This window comes from Rattus norvegicus, chromosome 3, assembly GCF_021556685.1.
Source record: "Rattus norvegicus strain SHRSP/BbbUtx chromosome 3, alternate assembly SHRSP_T2T, whole genome shotgun sequence".
NCBI lineage: Eukaryota > Metazoa > Chordata > Mammalia > Rodentia > Muridae > Rattus > Rattus norvegicus.
In genome coordinates this window covers 63,342,287-63,368,668 of record NC_141536.1, presented here as the reverse complement: position 1 = coordinate 63,368,668, position 26,382 = coordinate 63,342,287, and the positions used below count along the sequence as shown (strand labels likewise).

The following is a 26,382-nucleotide window of genomic DNA, read 5'->3' as shown; positions in this document are numbered from 1 at the left end:
AAGGAAAGATGATCTGAGAGAGATGTCACTCAGAGGTATGCAAGGTGGCTACTGCAAGGAAGGTGTGGTGGCGATGTACAGAAAAAAAAATGTTGAGCAAAATAGCTACATGTGTAAGTTAGACATATATGTTAATATCTGCCACATATTTATTAATTAATAAACATATAATGAACACGATAACAAAAGGCAAACTGTTGTCTTACAGTATACAGCAATGGATTAAAAGGGGGAATTTACTCTTTCTGAAGGAAACCATAAGAAGCCAGGGGAGGTCTCTGAGATAACAGGTAACATGACTCAAGTGGCCTTTTGGAAACATCCAAACAGCAATGCACTGGTCGACCCTCATCTTGGAAATCAAAAGTGAGCAGTTATTATATATGTGATGAGCTGTCTAATTATGCTGTGATAATGAGCTCTGATAATTCCAATCCGACATTTGAAAAACAAATTCCATGTAGTGCTCACAGGTCTTATCCTCTTCTCAGGTAAATGTACTCTTCATTCCACAAACACACATTCAATGCTTTGCCAAGTCACCTTCACCTTTTCTTTATAACAGAAAATCCCTATTTTTTTCTCTCTGTCTCAAATACTATTTCTTCCTTGAAATACTTTTGGTCCAAAGTAAGGAATGTCTACTTTGAAAGTACTTATCACCTGCCATTTACCATGTTGCATTCCAGTGACTCCTCCATGACTGGCATCTCACCAAATCCTAAAATTCAGGAGTCACGATTGGGATTGTTTTCAGCTTTTTTGAAGGGCCATTTTCATTCTAAATGAATTGAAAATTTAAATTTATCTCTATAGCTGCAATCACTACCATTTACATGGCATGGAATTACATCCAAGGAGCGAAGGATAAAATGGGCGGGCTCCTCAGGAAATAATTCAAAGGAAGAGATGGGGCTTCAGTGAAGACACACAATGCTTAAACCTCAAGACAATGCTGATTTAGAAGAGTTCTAGGAGTAAGTGGTAATTGCTCCTGTTCAAGTATCCTACAGTCATCAAGAATGGCAGCTAAGTGCTCACTGGGGACCCCTGAGAGCGATTTAATAGATTAGGTCAAAACCCGAGTCCTTCAAGTAACCTTCTTTCTTTCAGTTCATTGACAATAATTCTGAAGTGTCTGCCTGTCTAGGACTTGTATGGGCCATGAAACAACAAGGGTAAATGAAACAGATGAGTCCTCTCCCATGTTAGCAGAGGTTCTGGCAGATGAGGAAAAGGAAATGTTAGGCTGCTTCATGGCTAGTGCCATTTCAGAGAGTTTAGAAATGGATAAAATGCAAGGAGAAGAAGAGAAATCCACACTGTGGGATTTTTTTTTTTTATTAACTTGAGTATTTCTTATATACATTTCGAGTGTTATTCCCTTTCCCGGTTTCCGGGCAAACATCCCCCTCCCCCCTCCCCTTCCTTATGGGTGTTCCCCTCCCCACCCTCCCCCCATTGCCGCCCTCCCCCCAACAGTCTAGTTCACTGGGGGTTCAGTCTTAGCAGGACCCAGGGCTTCCCCTTCCACTGGTGCTCTTAAAGTGAAAACCAGTTGCTGAGCTGGTCTCAGTATTCAAGAGCAGTGCTTCTGGGTAACCCGAGGGAAGGGACGCCTGGTGAGCAGACCCATCCCTTGCTTTCTCGGCATTCCCTTTATCTGTTTGCATATTTGGATGGCCTGAGATTTCAGCAGGGAAATGTTCCTTTACTTTAACAATGATTTTTAGTTACACTCTTTCTTTTAAACATTTCCTCATTAAGAGAAATGTACCAGGTATTTGCCACAAGGGAGAAATGAGAGATACTTGCTGACTAAGGGCAAGTGAGTAGAAAGAAGGCCATCTGCGAAGGGGAGGTGTGGAATGAGGTACAATGTTGTTCGCATGCAGCCATTAATGAGATCTGAGAGATCCCTACCCAGAGGACAATATGTTTTAGTTTAAAGAGAGTCTAGGGAGCCTCTGCATGTGTAACCCTCTAGTCTAGATTCAGAACTTTAAGACTCCCACCCTTCTAAGACTGGAAGCCCTTTCTTTTGCATCGTATAGAGTTCAGCATGACATTGGAAATGAACACTTATTAAATTCTCTGAAAAGTTCGAGTAAGCAGGGTTACAAGTGCACTTGGCTAAACCTCTACTAGAAGACGTGTCCTAGGAAATAAACCTGTTTTCTTAAAAGCCCACTCTCATTTTCAAACTAAAGGACCAAATACTTCTCACGACTTAAAACTGAATGATACTCAGTAACTATCTGACTAAACAATGCAGCCACTTCAGAATAAATGATGCCAACCTCAGATTATTTTAGAATCTAATCCAAATGGAGTGCGTAATAATATTTCATCAACCCACCTTATTTGTTTGCAAGTCAAGACGTTGAAAACATTGAATGCTTCATCTCTTCCTAATAACAGACATTTTGTAACTTGCTGAATTATATAAGGACAATAGTTATTGAGTTATACAAACATCCATTTTGAAGTATCTGCAAAAACCATTCTCCAAATTGTCTTTGTGTGGAAATGAAACTAAAGGGAATTTTAATTAGTGCTCACGAAAGCTGTGCACGCGGATCCCCTTCACCCTCCATCTGTCTCCCTCTCAGAGCACCAGTACAGCAGTAGAATTCTACTTTGGTCCATCAAAGAAGCTTAAGGCTTTATCTTTGACCTGACTAAACTTCTCGGTGCATAAAGAGTGCTTATGAGTGAGTCTCATGATCCAAACTGGATCTCAGGAACATGCAGTAGAAAGAGAGGCCTGAACTCCAATGACCTCCACATATGGACCATGGCATGGATAAGCATGCAAGCGCATGCACCATGCACGTGTGTACATGAACACACTGGCTCAGAACTCTGAAACGAGAGCAGTTTCAATCTGAATTATAATTCACGAATGGCTTCCTGTTTGGGGACCATCGGACATACCATGCCAGAGTTGATGTACACGAACACTCTTCCTTCCTCCCTGATGGTGCTCTGCATAGGCGCTCCAACAAGGAGATCTGAGAAGCCATCTGCATTGAGGTCCACCGCACAGACAGAAGCTCCAAAGTAAGAGCCAAGCTGTTCCAAAGCAAAGCACATGCGCAGTGAGAACACGTGGCGCTGCTCACAGAAGCCCTCAGCAACCCCATAGGCAGAAACGTATTTACCTTTTTACCTTTCATTTCATATACGATGGTCAGTTCGCTTTCATCAATGCTGAATATATATGCCTAAAATTGGGGGAAGAATTCAAAGACATTTACTTTCTTATCAAACTCAACCTATTTTTTAATCAAAATATCAATCTCTACAAGATGTAACTTGACAAACATAAAATATCAAGTGTTTAATAAAATTGTTACCACTATAAACTTTAAGAGTGATATATAATATTAATATTTATATTGATATGCCTGACTTGAAACACTATTGTCTCAGGAACCAACTTTTGGATCCCATAGAAAAGAAAAGGAAAAAGGTGTATCAAAAAAAATTGAGTGCCCAATACTTGTGTAGCAAAGTAGAAAAATCCAGAGCTAGAATTACTTTATTCTATTCTTTCTAGTCTTACCATGAAGCATTACCTGTCTCAACTCCCGCTTATTAAATAATAACCAGTACATTTATTCTCTGGGCATCTATAATTATGCCTTATTATTTATTATCATATTATATTATCTATAAGTTGTTATCTATATATTATCAATTTACTCATAGCAAAGCCTCATTTAATTTATATGAGTCCCCTTAAAGTTTTCCAGTAAATTTCTTTGAGAGCTATAAATAAATCTTGGGCAGATTCAACTGATGCAATATATCGCTCATCATTGTCATCTTATATGTTACAGTGTCCCTTCAACATGTGACTCATGTAATCTATTCAAGGCTTTGTGAAGAAACACAAAGAGGGTAAAAAGGAACGTCTTACTTTTCCTATCTGTTCGTGTTGAGGGGCTCCTCCCACGACTTCGGTAGTATGTGGATTTCGGAAATGACCAGCTCCTACTGAGTAGCCTTCATAAAAGGAGAGAAACATATGACGCTCATCGTTCACAGCAGTTATATGCTTTTCTAACTCTGCATGGAGGTAACCAAAACTATCCAAAATAACTACTTTAGGGAGAACCTCAAAAACGTTTATATTAACTTAAAACGGTCATTTAAGCAATTTAAACACACACACACACATATATATGTATATATATATATATATATATATATATATATATATATATATTTTAATTCACAAACTCTCAATCTTGACACTTGACCTGTTATTCCCTGTGCAGTATGATTAGCAATGGTCTTCCAGGATTGCAGTTGCAACATCTGAGTACACAAAACTCTGGAGCTTTCAAACGACAATCTTTACACCTTTCATGCAATCTTTCTATTTCGCTGACTTTACATAAAGATATAACTTTACACGATGAGACATAAAGTTGGCTACATTTCCTATAATACTTCAAGCTCAATCACATAAGGAAATGCCTTATGAGTTCTGTTGGAATGATAATAATATATTACTTGTTTTATTAGTGCCCTTTCTGAGCACAAAATGTTCGCATTTAAAGCACATATGGGTCAAATAAGCCTATGCTTTGTTCAAAAATAAAAAAAAACAAACAAATGAAAAATCTACAAAACATATGTGCTTTACTGTAAAGGAAACAACATTACAAAATTTGTATTTTGTAGAAATATAGGTGACAAATATGATATTCTTGACTTGGGAAATGACAACAATGAGGAGGAGGCAGAAAAGGACAATAAAAATTGTTAAACTCTGAGAAACAATTCAAGATAATCTTGTAAACAAAGCTTCTACAAGGAAAAAGCCAAAATGATAATTTTTAGAAATTTGTCATAATGCTCTCCATCAGCTGGGAGGTTCCTTTAGGATCCATTGGTCTTCATTTGCTAGTCTAAGAAATAATGCACATACATTCAAAGACATGTGTTTAAATGAATGAATTAATACAGAGTTAGCCTAAAAACTTCCGAGCCAGGAGAGGTGTCACAGACTTTTAATTCTAGCACTCATGTGTCAGAGGCCAACTAGGGCTATATCATGAGATTCTGTCTTAGAAAACAGAAAAGAAAGAGTAGAGGAGGAGAGGGAGAGGGAGAGGGAGAGGGAGAGGGAGAGGGAGAGGGAGAGGGAGATAAAAGAAATAAAGGAAGGAGAGGAGAAAAATAAAAGGAATTGGTTGTGGAGGGGTGAGGGTGGGGGCTTCCTGAGATAGAGTAAGCATTTAACAGTTCCTACATAAGGACACAGGGATGACAACTGTAGTTACTTACACCAGCATAAATACAGTTAATGAAATGCTATTGGCTTTATGCTTAATTGAGACAGTCTTTAATATATACCTAATTGTTACTGCCCAATAGATGTGTATATAATTTCTAAGGCACAGATAATTTAAGTTGGTCAACATTTTACAGTACCTAAGTAGCTTCCAAATTTTACTTGATTCTGTCTGTCTACAAATGCCTTGTATTTGTTCGTAGTTATGTTGTAGACAAAGACGGAGCCGGTCCAGTACGATGATCCCGGGGCCCCCATCACAATCAAATCCTGCAAAAGAAACCATCATTTGAAAGTTAAACCTTACCGCACCAAATCCCTTGCAAATATACAACATTCTAAGCAAATAACCAGGAAATGCATTTTATACTAAAGCTCAAAAATGGGAACATTTTATTAATTTAAAACCATATGTTAAATAGTCAAAAAAGTTAAGAATAGAATTTTAGAGAACAAGCTCTGGAACTTTGTCCACATTGACCAGTGGGTTTCAACTATCAAACGTAGGGCTATTAGACACTAGAATAGGCTTTGGGGACCAAGGCGAGGTGGGCCAGTGAAAGACAATCATCTGTGTGGAATTCATTAGGGTTCATTACCAGGATAATCATGTGTTACCAGAGAGTAAAGGGGGCTTAATTGATTTTAATTTGCAAAAATCACTGAATAGTGTCCCTAACAATTTCTGCTCAGATAATAAAAAGGCTAGTGAAATTTAGGGCATATTTTATCTTAACTAGGAAGGAAGAAAGGAGGGAAGGAGCAAGCTCTTGCCTCTGTTGCATAACAACTCATAGCAATCAAACCCAATTGACATATAGTATATTCTCTAAGTAACTCTGAACTTTCAGTGTCGTCAATTCAATAGAGACTAAAGAAAGAATTGTTATGACATGTTAATATGTGGGAGTAAACCCAAAATGATACGGTCTTGAAAAAATTTATGAGATTTTAATGGGTTTCTGAGAAAACATGCAACATTTATTATTATTGTTATTATTAATTATTATGTAAACTGAGGACAAGATATAATTGAGTTTTATGTAGTAAGAAGAGTTTGGAATTCTCTCTGGTTTTCAAGAGTATTAGAAGTTTAAACCTCACTACCATCACAATTTAATGTAAAAAGGACTCATGTATCTTCTTCACTTGCAACTAGTAATTTAAAACAACCTACTTGGATGGATGTGTTCATCTTTGAAATTAGCAAAAAGAAAATAACTAGCTACTTTAGATTTCCACTAAATCCTCAGTAGAGGAGATAATCTTGAGTGTGGATTTTAATTGATCCTGTATAGTATTGGTCATTTAGAATTTTACAATTTACAAAATTACAATTTTCTATAATTACATGTAAAACAATCGTATAAACATGGTAATAATAGTCTACAGCTTAAGATTACTTAAGTGTTACTCAGTAAGTCTAGAGAAACCCCAGAATTAAGCTTCTGCACACATACCACAATCACTGGAGCTAATATTAAGCTGTTACCTGTGTGTAAAAACTAGATATTCCAGCTTGACACGATGCAAAATTTTCTCCAAATTTTCTCACAAAATCTAAAACAGAAATTCAGTATTGGTTTAGATAAATTGGAACTATATACCTTGAGACAGAGTTTGGCTGTAAAGCCCAGGCTGGACTTGAACTTAAATCCATCTGACTCAGTCTTTTAATTGTTCAGGTTTAATTTTTATGATAATGACCATTCACCATAGTTTTATTTTTCTCAGAAGGCTTCACAAACATGACTCTTAAGATCTATATCTTACGATCTCCTTTTGAAAATAATAGTAGTTGTCATTATTTAAGACCATTCAGGTCTCCTGTATTAACCTTCAAATTATCATCATGAATCATAATTAAAGGTATTTCTCTCTCTGTTTTATCTTCATGGGAAGGATTTGCAACATATATCAAAAGTTAAAATGAATCAGTGAGTGGAAGGACAAGACCTAGAATTTGCACAACTTAATATCCTCTCTCTTCATGGTGACTTTTTATCTGTGTGTGGTCAAAACAATGGCAATCTACATCCTTGGCAAAACCCCACAATAAGCTGTCACATTGCATGTAACCCTCATCCTGTATATTCCGTTGCTAGATTCATTCTCTGACAAAACCAGAACTCAGTGTTGTATGATAGATATGTATGTGCATATACACACACCACCCACAAGCCCTTTACTTGCAGACTCCTGAAAGGACCATGGAGTTGTGTGGAGTTTCTATTTTCTCTATCTTGAGAGGCTTCTGTAGAGTCTCTCATGATGCTGCTGCAGTAATTTGCACTCATACCACCTTTGCTAGCTTTTACCTCTTATCTTTTTGGTAAACAGTCATTTCAACAGGTAAGAGGTGTTCTTTCCAGGTTTGATATGCATTCCGTGATTGTTAGTAACACCGACCCCCTTCATAAAACCATCAACCCTTTCTCTATTTCATTGAAGAGAAAAGATCTTGGTTTTACTGATTGTAATCAGGTTACTGGTTTTGTGCTATCTCTTTGATGAGATTCCATATATACTTGTGTAAAGGTCTCCACATCTGAGAATCTTTGTGTGTGTCTGGTTCATTCCCCTGCCTTTCTCTCTACTCACTTGACGACTCTCTTAGCTATGCAGAAGCTTTGCTGCTTGGCCTACTGCCACTTGTCCCTTTCCTTCTGTAGCTCAAGCTTTTGTTGTGGCTTCCAGGAAATCATTACTCTCTCTGTGTCCAGGGGTTCCAGGGCTGGGGGCTTCACCTTCACCTTTAAGTTTTTATTCCATTTTGAGTTTGAGTTTACTTGTATGTATGGCATAAGATAAGACTCCAATTGCACTCTTTTGCTAGAGGATATTTAGTTTTTTCACATTAATTCATTGAGATTATCCCTTCCTTTCTGCTTTGCCTCACAGGAAGAATCAAGACCCCTGTGGACATGTAAGGTCCTGCAAAGCCCTGTGCTACATGCTTTGGGACTTTACTGAGTGACACAGCCCTGCTTCTTCTCCTGATGCCCCTTCATCCATAAACTTCTATGAAAAATAAATGAGGACCACTTTTTCCTATTGACAAATTACTATGTCAATATATTTGCATTTCCTGCCATGATTTCTTACTCTTTCCAGTTTCCTTAAGCCTTTGTTTTATAAATTTTCATGTGCTACGCTAATAAGGCTATGCTAATATTAACTTCTAAAAGTATTAGGTAGATAAATTTTAGAAAAATAACTCATACAGGAAAATGTTTAAGTACATAAAATAAAACTATTAGATAAAAGGGAATAATAAATATATAGAAATCCAGACTGAGTTTTATTGCAATTGAAAATTCAATATTCATCTCTTGCTTTCTTGCATTTGAAGGTAAAATATAAACAGTTATTACATGGAATTCTCCATAATATTAGAATCCAGACATGAAAGAACCTAAGAAGATCAGAATCAGTAGGTAAATGTAAGTATGTGTTCAAAGTGCTGACAGGTAATTAAAGTTATTTTTGGATGATAAGGGAGATGATGACAGTATTTTTATCATTAGAAAAAATTGGCATTCTTCATATTTTTAGTGTTCTAAAGACAGTTGTAGAGTTATTGACTGTTATAAATATCATCTTGAAAGCTGCTGACATTTGTCCCTAAATCTCAGTTAGTTCTGTACATAAAATACAGATGTCCAATGAGACAGAGTTTTCCAAGTTTAGAGCAGTCATTCTCAACCTTCCTAATGCTGAAACCCTTTAAGAAAGTTCCTCATGTTGTAGTGACGAACCCCCTCCCCTGCCCCAATCTTTTGTTTAGAGTTCATAAGTGAACCTTTGCTACTATTATGAATTGTTATGTAATTATCTGTGTTTTCTGATGGTCTTAGGTGACCCCTGTGAGAGTGTTATTTGCACCCAAAGGAGGTGTGATCCACAGGTTGAGGACCACATGTTGCTATAGACACTAATTCCTTACAACTTCAAGAAATACATATGAGCTGGGGAAAGGGGAGTGGGAAGGATTTGCTTTTACAAATGCCTTGAATCCTTTTAGAGACTCCTACAAGCTTCTAGGAAAACAGAAAATATAGTCATTTTCTTTCTAATAAGAATTTTCTATGTAATTCCATGACTTTGAGGACCCTCTGTTTCCCTGGCATTAGACATGCTTACACAGATTTGAAAATAAATTTAGTACAAAATTGGAGAGTTATTGACCAGCTCCCACAATTATTCAAATGAAAATGAAGAATTGCTTTTCAAAAGCACAGAATGTTTGTTTAAGGTATCTATCGCTACAATACAGATTAAACAAAAGAAGGATACTGTAAGTTAACAACGGGCACATCAAAGATATTCTTCCTCTTTAAGCGGGCAAAAATGAAAATGCAAAGAAAAGCTGACTGAAAGCCTTTGCTTGTGTCACTCCATCGAGTTGGGTCCCACTCACCTTGGTAACAGGGGGCCATCCTTTTACTTAGTTCTGTCCGCAAATCAGAAGGCATGCCATAGCAAACACCAGTGGGGAGTTTATTATTGTTCTTCATGTAAAATATATTTTTCCACCTGTGCCCACAAGTCTGAATAAAACAAAGTCAAACAAAAATTTGAAAGTCACACCTAGAAATCCCAGGACTGGTCTTGGTCGGTGGTCCCACTTCAATACCTACCACGATAGATCCATTTTCTCCTGGCTGTCTGGAAATTGTCACTCCCAGCCACTGATTATCTCTCTCTTCCAAGCACGTCTTCCCACAGGGTTCTCCACTGGGGCTTCCTGCAGCATTTGGAAAAATCTTATCAGTTTTGTTGAAAACAATGTTTTTCTCAAGGCATAGAGTGGTTAAAGGTAGACCCTTATTTCTAGGGTTTTTCTTCCCCCAACTTTATTTCCTCTTATATCCTAGGATCCATTTAGGAATAAAAGTGAGTTGCTCTCCGCTGACATAGTTGGTCTCCATACAAGCTGAATCTTCTTTGCTGAAATGACCTTTGAGTGATACCATAGAGGCCATGAAGAAGTGGCCTCAGTGGTAAAGGAGGTAGTTAATTAACATGAACAGGATGAGGAAGGTCCATTTGATCCAAATCAGAGGCTGGTGTTTGGAAAGGAATTTGTGTTTTGCCTTACCCATTTATTAACATCAGCAGAGCCCTTCCTGAAAATGTTTCTTGAATGTTTCTCAGCAATTAAAGTGCAGTTTATTAGAGCTGGAAGATGATGGCTGAGAGTATAGACATCAGAGTGTATAATTAGCATACCAATAATGCACAGCCTTTGAAACAAAACGCCCTGTGGTTTAGACTTGGGATGACTGGCGTTTTCAACGATGATCAAAGTTCTTTGAAAACAATATGGAGGTGTGGGAGGGGGGTAGTCAATAGGCTTTGGCAAATGTAGAAATTGCAGTTGGATGCAGCTCCGCTAGAATGTCTAGCGGTCTTCATGACAGTGATCTTCTATTTGCCAGCACAAACCTTTATCTTTTGAGGGGGAGCCTCAGTGAAATTCTGTGTTAAAGTGATTTCCAATCATTAGCTGGAGGAAGAATAAGGTAAGATGGGTATCACAGATCCTTTTTTCCTGACTTTACATTTTGTTCTCTTTAGTCAACACTTGAATATTCTGTGCTCAGTTCTGACAGCAGAAGAAAAGCATTCGTATCAATTAGATGAGGTAAGTGTACCGGAAGCTGGAATTCCTTACTTAGAACACTGGCTACAAGCTTTTTTAGTGTTATAGCAAAATTTCCCACACAGGTCTTTGTGTCATTAAGAGCATGTTTTCCCCTCTAACCTTAATCCTTGGTAGAGGTTCCTGGGAAAACTCACAATGCCTACGTACATAAAGATAATATATTTAAAAGGAAATCATTTGTATTGACTTTCCTTTTTTTTTTTTTATTAACTTGAGTGTTTCTTATTTACATTTTGAGTGTTATTCCCTTTCCCGGTTTCCGGGCAAACATCCCCCTAAGCCCTCTCCCTCCCCTTCTTTATGGGTGTTCCCCTCCCCATCCTCCCCCCATTGCCGCCCTCCCCCCAACAATCACGTTCACTGGGGGTTCAGTCTTAGCAGGACCAAGGACTTCCCCTTCCACTGATGATCTTACTAGAATATTCATTGCTGCCTATGAGGTCAGAGTCCAGGGTCAGTCCATGTATAGTCCTTAGGTAGTGGCTTAGTCCCTGGAAGCTCTGGTTGCTTGGCATTGTTGTTCATAAGGGGTCTCGAGCTCCTTCAAGCTCTTCGACTTTCCTGAGCCATACAAATTCTGTGTAAGAAGTCTAGGAAGATTATATATATGAATATATGTATGGGTTTCAAAACACAGAAATACCTAATGCTTCAATACAGCCAAGCTGAAGGGGGCTTCCCAAACTCTTTCCTGGAGTCTTATTCAGTGGAAACAGCCAGGCCTATCTATTCTAAGGGTGGCTTCAGATCAGGTCAGAAGCATGTTTAGCATAGAACATTGATAATGATTTGTTGGCTTGGTTTCCTGGAAACTAACGGTGCCTTCTACTACTAATGGGTAGTCCGGGAGAGACAGACTGGGAAATGAAGGCAAAGAGACCCAGAGAAAGAGCACGGCTAAGCAACAGGAAGAGCAGCTTACTGTGGTCCGAATCCTGATAAAGAATGGTCCTGAGGTACAAAGAGCTTCCGGTGTGAAAATCATGAAAGAAAGAAAGGGCGGAGAGAAAAGTAAGAGGGAAGGAAGGAAAGCCAAGAAATAGAATGTGTTTGTATGATGTCCTGTTATACATTCCACTTTGTACACTCATCCATCGTCTTCCAGCTCCAGTAATCGCCGAGAAACAGTCCGCCAATAGGGTTAGCAGGCTAGCAGTGGGAGCTGCTGGGGCCACACGATTCTAAACCAGTAGGGGAGTAATACGAAGGGAGGCCTAAGGTTAATTTAAGTTTCATTGGGATACAATTTTCAGTTAGAATTGTCTTTAAAATCACCAATATTCTCAAATTAATGTCAAAAATAGATCCAGGCCAGATGTAGATGAAGCCCTGTGACCTTAAGAATAAATGACATATAGTTGAAAATATGAAACTTTTTTAAAAATTATAGTCAACACCCAGACAATCCATCTCCAGTTGTTGTTGTTAAAGACAGGAGTGAGTGCACGGGCCTCTGAGTGCCACCTTCCCTGTCTGCATGTGGAGGAAAATGGATGTTTTCCTCAAGATTAGATTTGATATTTGCAAACAAACATTCTCTTCTACAGTTAGTCACCAGAAGTTTAACAACAACAAACACAGCGCTTTGGAACCACACAAATGATACCATGCAAATTTGCAAGCTGAAAATGGCCCAGAAGTTCATATGTTCAAGAATAGCATACTGCATGCAATTATGTGTTTCCTAACTGAGCTGTTTCCTGCGTTTTTAAACGAACATCAGAGACACCTTTGCCAAGTTAAGCTGCTATCTGTTTCATCCAAGCTGCTTTCTGAGCAGTAGTGTTAGCCACACAGAAGACAGTGCTGTTACTGTCTAGCCTTCCTGTTCTCTATGCCCCTTTCTTATCATTTCAGCCCCTATCTCTCCATTTCTGGGGTTTTTCTAAGCCTTCTAGAAGGACTTCTGAATGACCTAGCTTGGTTAATATGACTTCTCTGAGAGTCCATAAAGTCCTAGGCATTTATTTCCTGTGTGGCCCAAGCCCCACTCTTTCCCTTACTCTTAATTCTATGGTTAAAGCAATGATTCTTAGAAGCAGAACAAAGAGACCTCCAGAAGCCACAGGAAGAGATGTTTACTTTGACATGGAAAGTGGTCAAACTTTCTCAGGATCCAAGCAGCGAGGCTAAATTGCTCTTGAAAGGGGGATGCAGTGGATGGGGTTGAGTAAGACTAGACATGGTCTTTCACATGTGTTATTATGTGGCCTCAAACAACAGACACTTCCTAATTTATAATGTCTCTGCTTTGTGGTAATTTAAAAATATATATTTACACAGTATGTGTACATATTAAATGATATAATATATATCACTTATCTACTTTATGGAAAAGACTCTCAACCTTAGAAGTCAAGGGCTCTTACTAGCACAGGCTGTGATCCCTGGGAAGAAATTATGATGATTCATTAACCAGGAGGAAGGAGGACTTTGTTTTGACTGGGATTAGCTGCACACATTTGTTTGCAGCTGCTCTGCTCTGCTTCTGTGGCTTAGCACTGACCTTATTCATTGTGGCCAAACCCAAATCTTACCAGTCATCATTCCATCCTAACACAAAACTCAGAAATACGTGCTAAAAATTGAATTTTATAAATGGAAAACAGTAACCAATCTTCTATTTCCATTACGAGCCTTGATTCAATATATGTCAAAAGTATGACTATGAAGTCATAAAGAAAGTTCATAAAATAATAAAATTGTGAAGAATTACTTTTACAGGCATACATTCATATAGACACATATCACCTCCATACACACTCACACCCACTCACATACACATTGTGATATTTCTTCTTTTTTGCTTCTCGACACTGCTTCCCACAGAGGCAATCCTCAACTTTAACCACAGCACAGAGAGGCCTTCCGCACTTGTTATTAGACAAAATCAGTTCCCGGAGCAGTCTGCAAGTCAGCACTTTGGCTCTGGGATTTCCTGGATTTCTGGAACACGTTCCCCTTCTCTTTGGGAATGCTAGAAAAATCTCAGCAGAACAGTCAAGATGGCCCCATCTTATGCTTTTCTTAGGCCTCTGAGACTTCCTTCCCTCAACCTCTGTGCTTCTGAATCTACTGTTCCCTGTGAAGGAGTTGAATGGTCTTGAGATCACCTAGAAGAGTTTTGAACAAATACCAACCACCAACTGTACCCTCCTCCCCAACCATCAGTACTCAAACAAGCTGCTGCTGGGGGGAGACCCAGCCATTGGCATTTAAAAATGTCTCCCAGGTAATGCATTTGGGGGTTGAAGCTGGGCTTAAGAACAACTGTTTCAATGATGTAGATGGGCAGGCCTTTCCCTGTATAATTACTAGACAATCTACATTGCTTTCAAAATAATAATGAAAGATCTGTCCTATTGGGTTTCAGCTAGGTAATAATAGTAGGCAATTAAATACTAAACATATTTTCTTCATGAAGGAATTGGGTATTCATTTGGAGGAGAGGTGACATTTGCAAAGACTGTGACAAGAAAGCTAATTTTCATGAATGTCTTTGACAACACCATAAAAAAATCCATATTTTATTTTATCCAATGTCACACTGCAATGATTTATAATCCCACTTTCAAGTCAGCTTACACATTACTAAGCTAAACTTTTAGCAAATCAAATTAGTTCCATGATTGAAAAAGTATTTTACATGGTTGAAAACAAAAGAGGTCAGCAGAAATTAGCATCTGATGTTTTTCCACTCTTTTGCACTGGAATGGCTAATTTGTAGCACAGTTGAATGCATTTCCCCAGTACAAATTAAGGAAAAAAATAAATATTACAAACCATCCCCCTTTTCTAAGAATTAAGCCCATTTTTATTTTTTTTCAAATTGAGGAAGAAAATCGGATATATGTGTGTGTATTAGTTTTTAATTTCAAACCAATGATTTCTACTAGTATATACAAATGCATACGTAAATGAAAATTAGGCATTTCAATGAGCAAAAATAAGATTGCTAGTACAAAGCTAACTGGGCACTCTCCTTAAACGCACCTCTTCCCCATTTTTTATTTTGCTGTTTGCTTCCTTGTATATTATCAATACTCCAAAAATCTCACAGAACAATGGAGGACTGGATAGTCAATCTTCCACATCACCTCAAGGAAGAAAGACTGGCTGTGTTCTGACAGTAGCACTCTGGTAGCACAGAACACTGCTGCTCACATGACAGGAAGGGGCTTGATACACAGTTGTGAAGAGGGATTCTGAAATAAATTATGCCACCATAAAAATCCCTTGCTAGATATGACGAAAGACTGTAATGTTTTCCCCAGATTCAGAGATGAAAAAGTCCTTTGTTTCTGTGTCCCCTAGTTTTCTTCTACAAATCTATTTCCTTGAGTTTTAAGACATAGTACAACTAGTGTGGAGGAAATGGCACTTGAGACTGGAGGTTTTTCTAAGTGTGACTGGGAGTAGGGTGACTTAAGATGGTAAGACAGTTGGGACCTGTGCATTGCTGCAGGGAACAAGGCAGGTGTGATGTATTTGGACAAGAATGGGACGGGAACGTGTTTTATGTGAACATTAGATGATGATATTGTCAATGCTATCTTAAGGATTTGATTAAACATTAGCTGCATGTAGGTCATAGCATAATCCTCTTGTATACATGGCCCATCGCTTTATGGGAAACCTCAACATGAACACTGTTTTATTTCACAGTAAGGCCAGAAGACTGCATTATTAATCCCTTTATTCATAAGAAAATTAATTTATGTGAATGCGTAAAATCATGTGTGTAAAGGTGTGTGCACACTGGCTAATGCATATGTGTATTTAGATGTTAACCCAGGAGGAGTTTCAGTTGCTCTCGGCTGTATTTCTTTCTTTATTTTTTTTTTTTTTGAGGTAGAATCCCTCACAAAGCCTAGACTTCATCTATCGAGCTGGATTGGCTGGCCAGTGATATCCAGGGATCCCCCTGTCTCTACCTCCCCAGTGCTGAGATCTTTTTACCATGTCTGGCTTTCACATGATGCTGGGGGTTGGACTCAGCTCTTCATGCTTGTGCAGAAAACACTTTGCCATCTGAGGCATCTCACCAGCCCCCCAAACTGAGTCACTGAGTCTGAAACTGAGTCAAGGACCTGCCCAAAGGTATGAAGCCAGTAAATCAAAAGTTTACGGTTTTAAAAGATTGATATTTAAGTTGCTTCCCATAATTCTAAAACATCTACCATAGAACTCTACAAATGTTCAGATATGTGGATTAACTAAATTCAATTTCGCATTCTAAATCTGTTTTTCCACCTAAGAGTGTGTGAAATATAACAAATCTGCCCAAATTGTAATATCAGCTTTTTTGTTTTTAAAGTTAGAGTCTCACTCTAACTCGAGTTGGCCTGAAACTCATCACTAGCTCATGAAACATCAAGAACATATTGTTCATGAAGATTCTCCATTTCTTGACCCCTGTCCTGCCCCTCCCCTCTGTGTTAGTCACCTTCTTCAGTATTGGGGCATTTCCACTGAAGAAGTAAGGACACTATGGAAAGGTCAGTCTTCTTTCGACACCTTTGAGGGCTCAAGTGAAGTGCTGTGCACTGGGGAAGACTGGGACTTTTTGGTGAAATGGTGTGTCTGGTTTATCTACCTGAGTCACTGTTCTGTGGATTCCCCAGCAGACATTTGGTGTGGTCACTCAGTCTGACTTTCTGGACTATAGAAGTAACTCTGCTCCTTTGGAATTTATGACATTCTTTCAGGTTTCAGAAAAATAGCAAAAGCCCTTACTTTAAAAGTTACTTTTGTCTTTCACATTTGAAGTTCTACTGCAAGAAAAACATGCATTTAAAACTTGCCCATTTTATTTTTTTAATTAATCATAGAAAATGAACAACTTCTTCTCCGTTCTTTGTCTTACAGAGTCATTAATTTAAGATAACTTTTTAACTTTATAAAAAGGCCATGCTACATTCTCAGATTAATGTGGCTGACCTTTTCCCCTTTCAATTCCTTTGCTGGGATCTTTTATTCCCTTTTTTTCTTTTTTTCGGAGCTGGGGACCGAACCCAGGACCTTGCGCTTGCTAGGCAAGTGCTCTACCACTAAGCTAAATCCCCAACCCCTTAAGATAACTTTTTAAAGGAAGTAGTAACTGCTGAGTGAAGATAATCTTCTAAAAAATCCCATTATGTACACAAATTCAGACTATCAGAAAAGAAACACCTGGAACTAAAGTGCAGATAAATTAACATCCTATAAAACATACCAGTACATACAGATAAGCATTACAGAAAGCTATGCCTGTGTATGTACGGCTGCCTAGCACCTAGTAGGTGCTCAATAAATGGCAGATGCAGTCACTTAAGGGACCTGCATCCTGCGGATTTCAATTTAGACACCAGAGGGCGCCCACAGTGCCATGAGATTCAGCAACAGCCTCCAGCTCTAACCCAAAGGGCCCTTACATTTAGTTTGTCCTACCAAACCATACGTACTAATAAGTCCATCATATTATACATTCTACGATGTAGAAAGCATGCAGTTTTCTCACACATGGTGGTGATTCTTCTAAAAGACAACAGTGATGTAGGAACTCAATAGCAATTTGTACTGACAAATGGTGCAGAGAAATGGAAACCATAGCACTGGCATTTTGAAGGTGGCAGAGGACACGAAAAACATCAAATGCCCACGACCATGCAAATCTAGAGCCAAGCAAGAAGGAAAAGATCAAACTAAATGTCAAAACGAAAATACTCTCATTTTTTGTTCCTTTAGTTAAGAAGTTCTTTAAATGTGATCTTTGGATGGCTAGCAAAATCTGATATTAGCTAGCGGACATGTTCAATACATATGAAAAAAATTATAATTCATAAGAAGATGTGTAAGGCCAGATACTTCTGTTCTCTAACTCTTAACTATTCTGTTCTATTCTATTCTATTCTATTCTATTCTATCCTATCCTATCCTATCCTATCTTATCCTATCCTATTTCTATTCTAATTCTGTTCAGTTCTGATCTATTCTGTTCTAATTCTGTCCTATTGTTTCTAAAGGTTTCACATCACAGTTACTAGCACCACAATGTCAGCTTGAAACACAGATGTGACTTGGTCCTGAATCATTCTGAAGTTTTAGAACTGTAGAAAACAAGGGGACTTGTGGAGACCTCATTCTCCTATCTGGGTCTCTAAAGGTCTTTTAGCCTCAAGTTTCTTCAAAATCCTCCAGAAAACCCATACTACTCCTTGTAATAGCCTCAAGTTTCTTCAAAATCCTCCAGAAAACCCATACCACTCCTTGTAATAGCATCAAGGGTATATTTGGTAAAAATAACTGAGGAGAGTCACCTTCTTATTTACTGCATCATTTTTTTGCACCAGCATAGTTTTAATAGATGTAAACACATGTATTGATTAATTTTTCAAAGTATTCTTGAAGTAAGCATTATCATAAATATCAATATCAAATATGAAGAGGGTTTAACAAAGGGAGACTGACTACTTGTTAAAGGACACACAACTAACTCTTGGTGGGTGTAAGGGGGTGGGAAGAAAAGGCCAACACAGACAACCAGCTCTCCAACTTAGCTATTCAAATGTTGGCATTACTAATAATCCAATTTGGTACTAATCCTATTTTAAAAATAACTTAGTGCTAAAATTCAGTGACATTTGTTTTCAACATTAGAAAATAATAAAGGAAAAAATCTACTTTCATAGTTATGAGGTAGTTTCTTGGATTTAAAGATTCATTTGGAAAACATATAAAAATTAAATAATGTAAAATTTTTATTTATTTATTCACGTGTGCCTGCATCTGTGCATTATACATATGTATGTGTGTTCCTGTGCACATGTGTGTATGCCTGTGTGTGTGTGTGTGTGTGTGTGTGTGTGTGTGTGTGTGTGTGTATGCAAATACTGTCCCAGGAGCCTCCAGCTGGTTTTCCTGTCTCCACCTCCTGTTAATCAACACAAGCATCTTTACCCACACAAGCACCATAACACAAGATTCTAAAAAGAAAATTGATCTGGGGAAACCCACTTGCAGCCAATGTTGAAAATGCTATCCTCCCTTTGTACAGTTCACAGGTAAAGTAGGTAGAGAAGAGAAAAAAGGAACTACAGATGATCAGGAAGATGGGAAGGTTTAAGGAAAATCAGTGAGGACTTGCCATACTGTCCTTGCCAGGGAACTCACAGCCCAGGATGAGGAGTTAAAGATTTGAGGAGGTATTTCTCTGCAGGAAAGGCTAGATAGAATAAAGCATTTCAGAAACCGTGATTGGCACACAGAAATGATCAAATACAATGCTCGGTAGAAAACATTCACAGGAAGATAGCGCCTGAGCGGAGAGTGAAGTCCTGCTCCAAAGGTTTCACAGGTGTTGTAAACATTCACATTTTCTACATCTCAGCTGTGATAGGAGCCTTCAAAGACTGAGACATCTCTCTAACTCAAGGTATAACACGAAAAGAATATGACTAACTCACTTCACGGAAGTAGACACTCTCCCCAAATAAAGGGGTTTGAAAGTAGGTATGTTCTGCTTTTTCTGAACATATTCATTACGAATTATAGTGTTTGAAGATTGAAAAGAATGCTCATAATCTAAAAATGTAGATATAAACCAAGGACATCAAAACAAACATGGATATTACTGAGCCAGATCCTGTCACTTATAAAATCAGTTCAATGTTCTAATTCCCCATGTTGAGCTATTCATGAAACTTTTTGCCTTTTGAGGCAATCGCTTCCAACCCACTGCTGATGCACTGTCATTGGGGGGAAGCTGAAACTGGCAACAAAGCCTATAAAATCCCACTAACTCCATTCGTTTAGTTTATATTGAGTTTTCCTGTGTGATCATCAAAACCAATGAAAAAGGACTTACACCTTAGCTTGCCCCATTCCAGAAAGCCTATCAGATGGACCTGACTTTTTGTTGCTGCTGATGTATATCTAACATCATTAATGAATCACTTATCCCACTTCTCCGGTCATCTATATTGAGTTCATTGAAGCTTTCGGTCTCATTTTGTTTAAATTTATTTCTTAGACATAGCATGCGAAAGGACTGAAGGTAGAACAAGTGAGAAGGATTGGTATCTCTTGCTCCCATCATAGACTAGTCTGGACACCATTTAATACTAGTCTTCCCAAAGTTATTGATGAATCAAATTTCTCTAACTCAGTGAAGCTACCTGCCTTCTTCTCTTTGGGATGTCTAAGGGTCTTTTAACACTTCCAGCCACTTGCCCTTTCTCTAAACCCTCCCATCCTCTGACTTCCACAATGCCAGGTGATTTTCTTCCTGCCTTCTTGGCTCTGTCTTTCTTCAATCCCTTTCCATTTTCCCCAGCAGTTCCCAACCATAGATAGACATTGGAATTATCCTTGGACCTCTGGAAGCTCCTCATTCCTTTCTTGGACTTAATTCGACATAGGGCCACTGGAACTGGAATTCTTAAACACCCATAGATGGCTTAAGCTGAAGTGAATTGAGTAACCCTATTGTAGGTCCTTCTCTAGTTGTAGAAAGCCTCATTTCTATCCTTGGTCTTCTGATTCTCTTACCCTACAGCTCCCAGGTTAAGCTCATTCACCCCTACATGACTTTGACTGTTCCCTCTATGTCCGTCACCCTTGTCTCTGACTGACTGGGATGAACTTCTCTCTGGTCGTCACAAGTAGACATCTAACTCATAGATAATCTATTTCTGTGTAGAGAAAGATTTCACATCAATGAAATGTAAGGCCTTCCCAGAACACCTGCTGCCCTACCCCTTTGTGTACACATCACCATTATCTATCCAATAACCCAACATTAGAACCGTTAGTGACATCTTTGATAATTTCTTCTAGACCTCGTTACTTATTCAAAATGTACCAAATGTTTCTGACTCTATCCTCTAAACATCTGCAGAAACTACCACTGTCCTAGTTAGGAACTTATTTCCAGTAGCTCCTATCACAGCAGAATTTACCTATAATTGTCAAACTATTCTTAGTCTTGATTCATTGATTCAATACTACTCATCATACCAAGATTATGTGTCAAATACACAATCTGAATATATCACTTCCCAGTTTTAAACATCGTAGGATCTGTTCATAGCCACAGCTAGTTCGAGAAATGATTTCTTGAATCTCCTATTCACATCTCTCTTCAGCAGCACGATTTTATACAGTTTTCAGTTCTTTCAAGGTACTGTACTCTCAAAGTCCTAGGCTTTCCTGGTGCTTAATCTGGCTGGCAAAATTTTTTCCATGTTTATTCTTTGAGAATTTTGTACTTATATGCGATGAACTATGACCAGATATACCTCAGTTTCCCTCAACACCTCCTTATCCTCATTTCATTATGTCCTCTTCCTCCGACTGCCTCTCCTCTTCTCTAATAATCTACGAAGCCCAGTTAGCTGCCCATATGTGCAAGGCTATGGAGCCAATCAACTGGAGCATAGGAACCTCATGGTGGCCACATCCTCAGTGGAATATTATTTTTATAATCTCTTCCTCTACCTGAGACTTACTTTGTCCCCACATGAGTCTCAGTTCCTCAATATTTTGTTCTTGTCAGTCGATCTTTCCATCACCGTTTCATACAATAATGAACACATAATTGGAAAAGCCATTGTACAAAGGATTTTGTGCATTTAGGTCTGATCCTTGGACATCCTTCTGCTAATAACTAAATGAATGTATAAAGACATATGCATAATGGACTACTAATACCTGGACCTAGATTTGTCACAAAGGAAAAGTATCTTAGCCATTAGAAATATTAGCCAGTGAGCATCTAATATATTAAGAAATGTATTTAAGAAAGCTTCATCTTTCCAGTTAAGAAGATTAGAGAACTTCTAACCTTTTAAAATACTTGTCTTTATTTTTAATTATACATAACTGTTATATAGATATATTGGAGCTGGCATCACAGGTGGTTGTAAGCTGCTTGGTGTGGATGCTGGGATTGAACTTGAGTCTTCTATCAGAGTGCTTCAAACCTTCAACACCTAAGACACTTGCCCAACCCCAGCTTCTGCCATTTAACCTCAGAGTTTGTTAATGGCATCCTCTAACCATGATTTTCTGTGTTCAGAGTAGCCTGTGTTTGGGGATGATTTTTCAAAATGGCCAATCTGCACTAATTTCAGCTTCATAAGCTACAATTTTAAGCTTACTGCAAACAAAAGAACATTCCTTAGGATATATTTGAAGTTGTAACAGTTAAATGTTTGCATTTTAGTATTACTAACCCTTGCTAATCGGGCAGAAATGATACAGTACTTAGGAACCTGACCCCATCCCAAATAGGGTATGAAATATAAAAACAGATTTCCTAAGGCAATGTTATTTCCAGAAATACATTCAAAACCATTAATGGTGACCAAGTTGCTATGGACTATTGGTCTTTCCAGGAAGAGAAAAAGAAGTCCAGGCAGGAAGCTTAACAGAGCTCTGCATCTGTAAGGAGAAGTGAGGATCCCACCCTTTCAAGCACAAATGCAGGAGAGCTCACCCCAAGGTGAAGTTTTAGGTGAAGTTTGCTGTTCAATAGATATGTAATGTGTGCTCAACTCTCATGTTTAACTGAAGGGTTGTCATGTGACAAAATAAAAAGAAATGTTAAGTCCATTCAAAACAGTATGTAAGTTTTCAATTCTAGTTTAAGATATTTGCTTCATGAGGCAATTATAGCTTAGATTTGTACTGTCTACTGCATAAATTATGTAATAGAACTTCTTACTGTGGGCATTTCCTGTCCTCAGAAGCCACATGTGGCCGGTGACTACTTTACTGAACTACATAACTGGGTAACCTTAATTTCTATTACCAGTTAAAACAGTCATTCAAAGCTGAAGAATCCCCACTTAGGGAGAGTAAGGGAGGAGAAGGAAAGAAGGGGTGGGGGAGGAAGAGGGCAGGGGGAGAGGGAAAAAAGAGAAAGAGAGGGGGGAGGGTAGAGAGATGGGAGAGGGAGAGAGAGAGAGAAACTATTCTATTTTGGTAACTATAAACTATTAAAAATTCAGAGTGTCAGACTGGAGACATGGTTCAATGGTTAAGAGCACTGATCATTCTTCCAGAGGCCCTGAGTTCAATTCCCAGCAACCACATGGTGGTTCACAACCATCTGTAATGGAATCAGATGCCCACTTCTGGGGTGTCTGAAGATAGTGACACTGTCCTCACTTACAGAAAATAAATAAAGAGGTCTTTTTAAAAATAAAATCCAGAGGGTCTTGAGAACCAAATACACTTTACATCATTTAGGTGTTGTTGTTGTTTTTCTGCCTTGTTGGATACTGTCATTTCAAGGATAGATCATGCTTAAATGTATTCATGGAGTCACCATTTTTATCATCCTGACTCAGGAACTATCAGCGACCAAATAAATTCATTAAACAACCCCTAGTAAGGGTACAGGGTCTCTGACAGAGGAGAGGGTAGCCATGTGGAAATCTCCACAGGTAGGCTTAGACGTATGCCCTCCTGAGTGGGGGGGGGGGGTCTACTTTTCTGTTCATGGAAGGAAGTAGCAAGAAACCAAAACCCAACAGAGGCAGGCACGGTGCCAGGAGAAGGCTGAGAACACAGGAAGAAAACACCCTCGGTGTGCTTTACAGCCCCTCAGTGTCACCTCAGCAGCCAATTCCGTCTGCTGAAGGGGCACTGCCAACATCTCCCCTAAGCATGCTAGATAAATGAGTACGCCTGTTCCACTCTGATTATGGCTCTAGTGCATACAGCAGGGTATGCAGTAGCAACAGCCATAGGTTACACTAGGAGAGCACAGGAATCTATCTCTATCAGAGGCAGCCATTTATCTGAGCTACTAGAGAGACTTGGAAACAGCCCCAGATGAATACTTGGAACTGAAGAGCTGATGAAACCATTTTACAAGACTGGACAGTTTAAGAGCCATGATAAAAAGTAGTTATTCCAGGGGCAAGAGGTTGCTTCTGCCCACAGCTCCATCCTAGTGCAAATATTTTGATGGGCCAATGACTTCCTTTTTATTTTGCTTCATTTCAATTTGTTATGTTTTTGTTTATACAATTAGCATTTTTTGCTTAGTTTATGATTTGACTCTAATTACTTATTTTGATAGCATGTTATTGCACATGTCACATATAGTCTTAGAAAGATAAATAAAGAACAACTAATTTTTGAATGTCTGATACATATTTGATATTAAGCTAAATATTTGAGTTGGGGTGGGGCAGGGGTTGAGACAGGACCTCACTATGTAGGTCTGGCTGTCCTGGAACTTACTGTGTGGACCAGACTGATCTGGAACTGAACTCACAGAGTTCTACCTGACTCTGCCTCCTGAGTGCTGGGATTAAAGGTATGTGCCACAATTCCTGAATAAGCTAAGAAATTTTGAATTCTAGAATATAATCAACCACATTATAGATAAGATAATATATTATAATTAATTATATAAATAATATGGCTCAGGACATACAGAAGACTTTGTGTATATATAGGTAACTTTCTCCTTCATATCTTCCTTCTTAAACATACATACAGAAAATGTGTTCATAAGTGGTGGTGCATAGTCTACAAACCTTGCAATCCTAATATGTTTCCGCCAATCAACTGGTGATTTTTAGCTTTCTTTCTGGACATTAGCATCAGTATTTTACCTTCTAGATTTAAATTACTTTTTAATTTGTTCTTAATAAAGGAATGATTTTCTCTAGAAACTGAGAATGTATTGTTCAGAATGTTCACTGAGAAGTAAGTTCAGGCAAGTCCCTTACAAAACCCTCTGAGTGTTCCCATGGCCGACGCTGCAGCCATTCAGTTGACTGGAACCTCAGACTCATTTCTGCCTCTCTCATCTCGGTAGTTTTGTTGTTGACTCAGATCTTGAAGGTAAGAAATATCTCTTTGGCTTACCATGGCTGACTCTTTGACCCAGAAAGCAAGTTGATGACTATAAAACTTAAACTTTCCCCTTACTCATCCATCCCATAACTCTTTATATCTCTTAAGTACTTAGATATCTCTGTGGTGAATTCTGTGCTCCGCACCTCCCCCCCCCCCCAGTGAATGTAGGTTTTCTTTTAATTGACAGCTGTTGACATCTAAAAGTTCATATAAATCAGGACATGATCCCTTTCCAGTTTAAATAAAAGGATCCAGAAATAGATCCAGTGCCCTCCAGGCAGGATGTAGCCACCCGTATTTGTAATGTCATGGAAAGAATGCCAGTACCACAGGAGAGAAATCGCTCTCTCCTAAGACCCTGTGAGGACTCTCTGTCAGATCAAGGCTTCATTCATTGCACAACTCTCTCAGGCACTGAAAATACAAAATACAAAATACAAAAAAAAAAACAAAAACAAAAACAAAAACAAAAACAAAAAAACAAGAAAACGAAAAAAACAAAATTCTGAATGCACAAGTCTGTGAATCTTCTATGAACTCCAGTCTGCCACTTGGAAAGGGGATGTTTAACGATGCTCAGAGGCCTAGCCCTCCTTTATAAAGAACTAAGTTTCATAATAGTTGATTTTTCTGAGTAAACTTTGTTGTTCTTTCGCTCTAGCCTTTGTCCTCCCCCTCCCCTCCCCCTCTTCCTCCTCCCCCTCCCCATTCCCCTCCCCCCTCTTCTTCCTCCTCCTCCTCCCCCTGTGTTTTACTACTCCCAGGATCCTTTGCACTTTAGTGTCAGCTGTAGCCTAGCCCAACACACACATAACTCCTGCAACTTTTATGGGTTGGGGGGTGTGGTGGGTGGTGGTAAAATTGCAAAGACAAACAAAACAAACAAAACAAGCAGACAAAGAACAACAAAGACGAATATAAAAGGTTTATGACAAAGTAAGATATTCTCAAATAATCCACTTACAGACAAATACAAAAAAGTAGCAATTCTGGCCCATCATTCATCATCACTGGTAATATATCCTATCTACAGAGAGACCGTACGTCAGGACCCTTCATTTAGTTTTATCTTCACTGAAGATGTACACCTGAAGTGATAACCTAAGTAGTCACTACCTAGGATAACCCTAGGTAATAAGTACTTTTTTGAAGAAGGAACCTACAGTTTTCTGTGTTGGAGTCCTGCAGGAGCAGAGATAGTACAACCATAAACCAGAGTTGCTTCGAGGGGGAAACATTGAGCAATATACACAACGATGCTTAACAGCACTGAGAGCAAGATAGATCTAAATTAATATTAGTTCCCCTTTCCTTCCCCATGCGTCTGTGCGCAGCAAATTGGCCTTTGACTTTGAAACATGAAACTTGTTCCCCTCTGGCCTCAGCGCACATTTCTCAAGTTGCTGAAAACCTAAATAAAGACAGAGACAATAAAGACAGAGACGAGGGCTGAAAGACAGGCCTGCTTTGCAGGAGAATTTGAGGGGAGAAAAAGTAATAACTATATGTTAGACCTCCTATATTTATGATTTTAACAATAGGCGTGCCG

The 26,382-nt window shown here is 38.7% G+C and overlaps 1 protein-coding gene across 13 annotated transcripts in view; it reads right to left on the bottom strand.

Moving 5' to 3' along the window:
* The window catches only part of Itga4 (integrin subunit alpha 4), a 76,417-nt gene that overhangs the window by 48,662 nt on the left and 1,373 nt on the right, over nt 1–26,382 (bottom strand). For 12 of the 13 annotated variants that reach the window (XR_015682858.1, XR_015682859.1, XR_015682860.1 and 9 more), the window contains 7 exon segments: nt 9,949–10,055; nt 9,729–9,858; nt 6,801–6,868; nt 5,449–5,578; nt 3,926–4,011; nt 3,165–3,227; nt 2,938–3,075 (listed from right to left, as the gene is read on the bottom strand). Coding sequence is in view for 6 of the 13 variants with exons in the window: in NM_001107737.1 (NP_001101207.1) it covers nt 2,938–3,075; nt 3,165–3,227; nt 3,926–4,011; nt 5,449–5,578; nt 6,801–6,868; nt 9,729–9,858; nt 9,949–10,055 (722 nt within the window). In the remaining 7 variants the exon portion in view is untranslated. 13 annotated transcript variants of the gene reach the window in all.